The following is an 8859-nucleotide window of genomic DNA, read 5'->3' on the forward strand; positions in this document are numbered from 1 at the left end:
AGGTTGAGTTTCTTGTTGCCTGTCTTAAGGATGAAATTGTGGAGGCAAATAGTACATTCAATAATGCTTTCCACATTGTCTTCTTTACTAATAATAGGGCGACGAAAAACTCTCCAACGAGCTGCTAAAATGCCAAAGGCATTTTCAATCACTCTTCTTGCTCTGCTCAACCTAAAGTTATACACAGACTTGTCATGAGATATGTTACGTTCGCCATAGGGTTTCATTAGGTAAGATTTCAGAGGGAAAGCTGCATCTCCTACAAGGAAGTAAGGCATATCAATATCAGTTTCTGGTAGGTTACTCGAATTTGGCAAATTAATAGATCCATCATTCAATTGCCGACCCATTTCAGACGATTGAAAAATTCCGCCATCACTTTGTGAGCCTTCTGCTCCTACATCGAGCATGATGAAATTGTAGTATGCATCACAAACTGCCAATAGAACTATGCTAAATGTTTTCTTGTAATTAAAGTAAATACTTTGAGAAGCTTGTGGGGCCTGCATTTGAATGTGCTTCCCATCGATGGCTCCCACACAATGGAGAAACTGCCATTCTTCCCAAAATCCAGCAGCCACCTCACGCCACTCCGCTTCATTTGCAGGAGGCTTTACAAATGCATTCTTCAAAACACTTACAAGTGCTCGAGTAGTTTCAGCCAGGATCTGAGAGATAGTGCTCTTGCCACATCTATAGGAAAAGCTCAGAGTACCCTGACTGTCTCCTGCTGCCAAGAACCTTAATGTTATGGCAAGTCTCTGAGAGGGTAAAAGAGTAGTGTACATTTTTCGTTTCTTTAACAGTGGACCAATTAAACTCAAGAGATACTCGAATCTAAGAAAGCAAAATATAATATGTAAAAAATAAACCCTATACGATCAAACCATTAATCTTTTATGATTCTTTATTAATAGACATTACCTTTCAACATTCATTCTTGTATAAATAAAAAAAAAGTGCGGATCATTAAAACGGAGTTCTTCTAACAGATTATGTCCGTCACCAAACTGGATTCTTCTTCGAAAAATCTCTCTCACACCAATGGTTCGTACTCGTTTTCTCTTCCGCCGTTGAAGGTAAAAATATCCGATCGAAATTAAATTAAAAATTTGATAATTTCTCACAGCAGAATTCATTTTGATAGAAACTACCAACGAGAATGACAACAAGAATAATAACGCTGTCAAAATGCACGCTGTTTTTTTTAACGGCACGTTATGGCGATCGTAATTAGACAGATATACTTTAACGTTAAGTTTACTTCACGTCACTTCACGTCCCGTTGCGTTCCGTTACGTTCCGTTACGTTAAGCTCATCCTAAACCCACCTTTACCGAAAAAAAAGTAACGGTAACGGTTACAACCCAGATAGTACAAGCTATTCGAAAAGAATTCATTTGTATGTCACCAATTTTGATGACATCATTTATTTGGACTAATAAGACCGTCACATCAAACGGTATAAATGAACAAATTAGTAATTAAATAAAATTGAATATATATTTTATTTTGCAATTTTTCTGAAATGTTGCTGTAATATTCTCATAAAATATTACAGTTATATGTTCTTGTAATGTCTCTAAAATGTTACATTGCAACTTAAGAGATTGTAACATTGCTGCAATGTAATTGCAATGTTGTGTTGTATGGGTAGTGAAAGGTAAGCAAAATATATGTATAATGGAATGCAATATGCAATAACTCAATTTGTCGTTTTATATACTAGTTCATAAATCAGTATAATAATAATTTAAACAAATATGATACAAAAAAATTAATTATATATGATGCAAAGATTAAGGTTACGATATTAATATACATATATACAGAGCTGAGAAGTAACACGTTACTTCTCAGATAGCACAAACTATTCGAAAAGAATTCATTTGTATGTCACCAATTTTGAGTCCCTTTTTAAATACATATAGAATTTAATATAAAAAAAACTGTTAATCTCGGCTCGAATTATTGTGTTACAATAAAAATAAAATCTCGACGGCAATCGGAGCCTGTGCGGATGACATGCACAAAATTAATAAATTAAAATGAGATCTCAAATCAAAATCATTTATTAAATTCTAAACGTTTCGACCCACTTCGGGTCTTCTTCAGTAGCTGCAAAATACAAAGAAACAAAAATAGAAGATAATCGGTACAATCAGAAAATTATAAACTCGTATACATACAATCCGCAAATAAATAAAATATCATTCACCTCCCTATTCAAACCGTCCGGCCGTCGGAGTGTCTCCCTAACGGTGACCATCATCAGGAAGGAAGCAGAGCAGTGACTCCCTTACCAACACTAATCAACATAGTATAAATTAAACGTAGAACAATCCACAAGAATTAAAAATTAAAAACCGGGAAGAACACTCACCCCGACAGCAAAAACAGAGAGAAGACGATGCTACACGTGACACATCACTCTAACGACTGTGCGGTATTCTACCTCGACACAGTCGATACATATATACGCAAAAAACCAAATATAAAAATAAAATATGAAAATAAAAATAACAATAAAAACAACTAAACTAATCGGCACTCATGTCAAAGGTCTAACAAAAAAACCCGGCTATGTATAATCACAAAGCTAGATTTTGGTGAATTTTTCTATTAACAGATCAAAATTCTCGTTTAATTTATCAGTGTCGCTATGTAAATTTAAACTATTCCTCTGACGTTTTATGTTTCTTTGTATTTTGCAGCTACTGAAGAAGACCCGAAGTGGGTCGAAACGTTTAGAATTTAATAAATGAGTTTGATTTGAGATCTCATTTTAATTTATTAATTTTGTGCATGTCATCCGCACAGGCTCCGATTGCCGTCAAGATTTTATTTTTATTGTAACATATAGAATTTATTTTACAAATTTATATAATCTAAAGAGTATAAAGCAAATAAATAGTATATTAGCTAACAAATGCGGGGGATCATAAATCGGCCGAGAGTGCGGAAGTTTGGCGCACGAGGTGAAGCCGAGTGTGACAATCCACACGATCAGCCAATTTACGACCCGCACATGTTGGCTACGATATTTTGTGTGGCCGGTGCGTGGAAAGAGAGCCCTTTCTAAAATCCCATCATGTGCGTAAAGAGCGACTTTCCGCGCGCAAGTTGCATAAAAAATTATTAATAAGATTTTGGAAGATAGGTAAATATAATTAAATATATTACTTTCTAAATCATAACATATATAGTTATTTTGAGATTATATAGTAATGTAAGGAATTAATTATCACGGGAAAAATGTCAGAATAGGAATTCCCGGAAACTCAAGGAAGGAGCATCGAAGATAGAAATAAAAGATAATCACGATTTAACACAGACTGTAACTTTTTATTTCTAGAGAGCCGATTTCTTCTTCGCACCTCGAAGGTCGGAGCACGAGTTCCCCTTATCCTCTATCGGCACCAGCCTTTTCGTCTTGCTCAGTGCGTAATTATCTGATTCTAGCCAATAATCGATCCGAGATCAATGTGGTCACGCATTATCGACCATTTATTGCTCGATACGCATAATTTTCGGCTTCTGCGCATGTTCTTCTCCGGGTTTACTCCAATACGCTTACGCATCGTCAAATTACGCATCTTTTACGCGACTGCGTGCTCGAGGTTAGGAGTCGAAAGACCCAATGGTACGCATCCCGCGGATCCACTATGTGGTGCTCAATCGTTCTTTCTAATTACATATAACTTTCTTACAGTTCGGCTATTCTGCACATACGTACGTTCCGAATGTATATATTTTTTTCAGAAAATTAATTACTAGCTCAACTATATAACACTGTTGGACAGTTTCACGCACAGCCAAAAAACTTTATTGTTTCCTTTTTCACAGAATATTTTTAAATCTTACATAGGGTATTGCACATTTGTATATAAAATATAAAAATGTAATTATAATATATTGAGCACTAACAGTATTTTTCCTTACTTACTAACTTAACATTACGATTGTACTGGTTTAATCCAGTATTTCAATCTGTCCGGTGACAGGATTGTGTTGTATGATCTTTGTGTGAGATTGTGCCCTGGGATATCACGTACTACATAGCGATTATTATTTAAGGCCTTAGCCACTAAATATGGACCTCTGTAGTTTGAGTTTAATTTTTTATTTTCGCCGGGTTTACTGGTAGTGTCCCGAACTAACACGTAGTCACTAGCTTTATATTTTGTTGGTGTCAAATGTTTTTTATCATAATATAATTCATTATATTGGTGAAATTTCTCTGTTGTTTCCAACGCAAGTTTTCTACTCGCCTTACGAGTAGTCTTCACCTCTATTTCAGAGTTAACAATCTCACGCAAAGTCCGTACTATCGCCGCATCGATATGGCAATTTTGATCGGTATCAAAATAGATCTTAGCCGGCGTGGCCTTAAGCGACGAATGTATTGTGTTATTAATGACGTATTGCGCTTGCTAAAGGTGTTCTTTCCACTCTTCAGGTTCGTTAACCAATTTTTTAACAATAATTTCAGGAAGCGATTCACGCGCTCAACTGCCCCATTCGCCCATGGAGCCGCGACCGCCACTAAACGCTGTTCAACTCTTTTTTTCTGCAAAAACGTCGCGAATTCTTGCGAAGTAAATGCTATCCCGAGATCGGAGGTGAATTTCCTCGGAGGTCCGACCTTATTAAAAAGTATTTCCATTTTTTCGATCGTTACACTTGATTTCGTTGTTTTGACCAAGAAAAGCCATACGTATCGCGTGAAGGCATCTATCACGACCAAAATGTGTTTGTAGCCGTCCGGCGTTTCGGACAACGGCCCAAAATGATCCGCATGCCAAACTTCTCCCGGTTCAACCGAAACGTCGACCGTCTGTATTTCCCCCTCGCGTACATTCGACGATGAGTTGGCAATTAAGCACGTTAGACAATTTTCTATATAATTTTTAATTTTCCTTCGCATTGAAGGAAACCAATAGTTTTCCAGTATTCCCGCGTAAGTTTTCTCAAACCCACAATGTGCCATTTCGTCATGGTATACTCCTAGAATCAAAATTATCATGGTTTCCGGGACTACAAACCGTGGCCTATCCGCGCCCCTTCGATACACGAGTCCTTCTATTAATTCATATTTTTCGCTTTCCGTATCTTCCAACTGATAGGCGATTTCTTTAAGATGCCCGTCTTGAAGTTGTCTGAATTCGAGTTCTCTTTCGAACGGCAGTGTATCGACCAAGCCGATTTGGCGATTTAACGCGTCTACGTGCGCCATCTGTCGGCCGGCTCGATGTTCGACTCTAAAGTTATAATTTTGAAGACGTAGCGTCCATCTCGCGATACGCGGATTCAAATTTGCCTTGTTCACCGCGTACACTAAAGCGTTGCAATCTGTTATGACAGTGAACGGTAACCCGTACAAATAGATATAAAAGCGTTCGATAGCTTTGACTACCGCGAGCATTTCAAGCTCAAAGCTATGGTATTTAGCTTCAGCTGAATTGGTTGCTTGACTGTAATAGACCATCGGTGCCCACTGTTTATTATTTTGTTTCTGTAATAAAATTGCCGCAAGACCGTTTGCACTTGCATCAGTGTGAAGCTCAGTTTCCGCTTGCGGATTGTATAGTTGTAAAACCGGGTATGTAGTTAATTTATTTTTAAGTATTTGAAACGCGTGGACGCAGGCTTCATCAAAATCAAAGTCGACTAATTTTTTAATAAATTTTGCAATGGTTTGGCTATTTTTGCGTAGTCCGGAATAAATTTGCGGAAGTAATTTGTCAGTCCTAAAAACTGCTGAATCTCAATCAACTTCCGTGGTTGCGGGAACCGTTCAACCGCTTCAACGTGTCGTGGACTTATTGTTAATGTAATCCCGTCGGACGACAAACTATACCCGAGGTATTCTATAAACCTTTTCAAAAATTTACATTTATTTATGTTTAACTCGAAACGATACTTTTTTAATATGTATACAATGACTTTGTCCGTTCTTATTAGGGAACCGAGGATTTGTGCTATCCTTTTTTTGGAACTCTGCCGGAGATTCCGAGTATCCAAACGGTAGCCTTTTGTATTCAAATTGGCCCTCCGCCGTCGCGAACGCGAAATATTTTGTATGCTCCGGGTCTACCTCTATCTGGTGAAACCCGTCTTTCATATCTAAAAGTGTGAATATGGACTTGCCATGTAAACGCGATAAACAATCCTGGATGTGAGGAAAGAGATATTTTTGTTTTTGGACTCTAGCGTTTAGCGGGCAGAGGTCGACGCATAAGCAAAGGGAGTCGTTGCGCTTCCTGACCGGTACTACGCGTGCACAATAAGGCGATGTACTCGGTTTTATTATATCTCGAGCAAGTAGATCGTCAATAATTTCACGCAACTGAAGTTTTTCCCCATATACAAAACGTCGCGGCGCAAACGCATAAGTTGAGTTATCTTTTAAAGTAACTTTAACCTTATAATTATCTCTAATTTCTGTTATCTCGCTATTTTCAATTTCGTACAACAGATCTGTTAATTTCTTATTTACTGACTCGTCAAAGTCAGTTTAAATGTCTTCTATTTTTTCCTCGAAAGTGTTTTCCGATGGATTTATTGGGATGTCAGCTGAAGCCACTTCTTTTAATAAACACATGTTATTCAAATCTTTGAAATGTATCGGACGGTTAATAAGTGTTACATTTTCAGTATCTAAGAAGTCGCGTCCGATAACAAGGTCAGACGAGATAGAGTTTTCCGCTAATACCAACAAAGTGATGTTTGCCTTAATTGTTTGTTCCGACTCTATTGTAATGATGGCTTTAACCGAACCCCAAGTTGTTATTGGCGAATTATTTAATGCTTTATACGCGAATCTTAACGGCAGCAATGACTTTGAAGGGTCGCGCAAATATCTTTCGTATACCGCAGGACGAACAAAAGAAACAGGACTGCCGGTGTCCATCAACGCTAACAGATTACACATATGATGATTTACCGCGGAAATTTTAACCGACGAATCTTTGACTATTAACTGCCTATCTTGGGCTATGCACACACATGCTACCACCTGAAGCATCTCGTCTTGTTCAGCAGCTGCTGCAACGACTGCCTTCCTACTCGGCTGCTCCGTATTCTGCGACAACTGCTTTTTGAAGCACTTTTCTTCCGTATGATCTTTCTTCCTGCAGAACGAACACCATGGCACCGCCGATGCCCTTTTCTCGGTAGATTCCGCCGTTGGCTTCTTAGGCTGGTCCTTGGCTGGTTCTTTGGCCCGTTGACCCTTTGGTTGGTACTGCTGCTTCTTCGCGTGGTCAGTCGAAGTTTCGACCACTTGAATTATCTCGTCCAGAAAGTCATCGATGATCTCCTTCCGGAGAAACACAGCTGTTCCTCGTAAGGCGCTGTTTTTGATTCCATCGATCAGGAGGTGGATTGACTCTTGCTCAGATAATCTGACGTGTTGCATAAAAGCCAATTTCTCCATTGCGTAGTCTTCAAAGGACTCCTTGCCTTTCTCCCATTTTCGGGTTTCTATCTTTTGCATCTCAATGTGGAAAAGAATTTTTTGCTTGAAACGCTTAACAATTGCGGATTTAAAAGTAGTCCAGGACTCTATAAAATCACCTGAGTCAAGATCAAACCACCTCCTCATCGTCTTCGTTAATTTCTGTGTTGCGGCGAGCAGTGTCACCTCGTCGGTGGCCAAATGGATCCTGGCTATTTTCTCCACTTTAGATATCCAGACTTGAATGTCTTCTGACGATTGGGCTCCGAATTCCGGGAGCTGTGTTGTTAAGAGAGAGACAGCCTGAGCTGGGGAGCTGGTGGCAATGGCCGTTCTTCTAACAGTATGGTCCCGAACCGGCGTTTTCCTTGGAGTCGATGATGTCGGCGTAAAGCGGTCCGTAACACGTTGAGCTTCTCTCACTCGATTCGCTTCCGACGGGACAACTTGTGCGGGCCCGGCCGCAGTTACTCCCCCTAGCACACAGAGAATCTCCCGCATCATCTTACGGTCCTCCCGCGCTCTTTCTTCATCTCGATCCATTTTTTGTATTAAATTTGCGCAGAGTTGCGTTATCTCACCCATCGATGCCGTAGCTAACGCTCTTACTCCGCTTTCCTCCTGATTGGATCCCGTAGATTCTCTCTCTCTCTCGTTCCGCCTCAATTGCTCGAGATCGTTCGGACTTGTCGATTTCCGACGGACGACTAGGGTTGCCCCAGACGAAACCCTTCAGAGATTCGTGCCTCTCGAGATGCATAAGAATTGCATCAAAGAGAGCATCTCGGTCTTTATTTTCTGTTTCCAGATTATATTTCTTAGCTTCTTGTACCAATTGTTCAGTGGTCATGCCTTCCAGCAACGAGCGCTCTTGTGGGGTGATTCCCATCGTGATAGAGAGATGTTGCTCTGTTGACGAGACACTTAACACCACTAATATATATCGTTGGCCCTGGCCTGGCAAGCTTCTCACGGCGTCGCGTAAAAAAAACGTGAACCTCGTAGCGGCGTCTTATTCAGCGATTACTCCGTCCTTCCAGGGTAACGCATGACACCCACCCGATTTATCGGAGCACGTATGATAAACGCGAACGCGCGGCTTGCGTTATTCGCCTCGGAAAAAGATCTTGCCTAGCGAGCACAAGGCAGCTGAGACGTATCCCACTTCTGAGATTTTTATAACTGTAAGGAATTAATTAACACGGGAAAGATGTCAGAATAGGAATTCCCGGGAACTCAAGAAAGGGACATCGAAGATAGAAATAAAAGATAATCACGATTTAACACAGACTTTAACTTTTTATTTCTAGAGAGCCGATTTCTTCCTCGCACCTCGAAGGTCGGAGCACGAGTTCCCCTTATCCTCTACCGGCACCAGCCTTTTCGTCTTGCTCAGTGCG

General features: G+C 39.9%; 1 protein-coding gene across 1 annotated transcript; it reads right to left on the bottom strand.

The window, feature by feature from the left end:
- Positions 1–3324: 3324 nt before the first annotated feature.
- LOC146724312 (uncharacterized) lies at positions 3325–8480 on the bottom strand. Its single transcript, XM_085480040.1, has one exon. The coding sequence runs from the start codon at positions 8042–8044 to the stop codon at positions 6518–6520; it is 1527 nt and encodes a 508-aa protein (XP_085336166.1). The 5' UTR covers positions 8045–8480; the 3' UTR covers positions 3325–6517.
- Positions 8481–8859: the final 379 nt, after the last annotated feature.

The sequence above is a fragment of the Nylanderia fulva genome, unplaced genomic scaffold (assembly GCF_048542155.1).
Source record: "Nylanderia fulva isolate GAGA-0341 unplaced genomic scaffold, ASM4854215v1 Scaffold139, whole genome shotgun sequence".
Classification (NCBI taxonomy): Eukaryota; Metazoa; Arthropoda; class Insecta; order Hymenoptera; family Formicidae; genus Nylanderia; species Nylanderia fulva.

What these genes read in the sequence shown, in the direction of transcription:
- LOC146724312 (XM_085480040.1), bottom strand. Translation starts at nt 8,044, where the DNA reads ATGGGTGAGATAACGCAACTCTGCGCAAATTTAATACAAAAAATGGAT.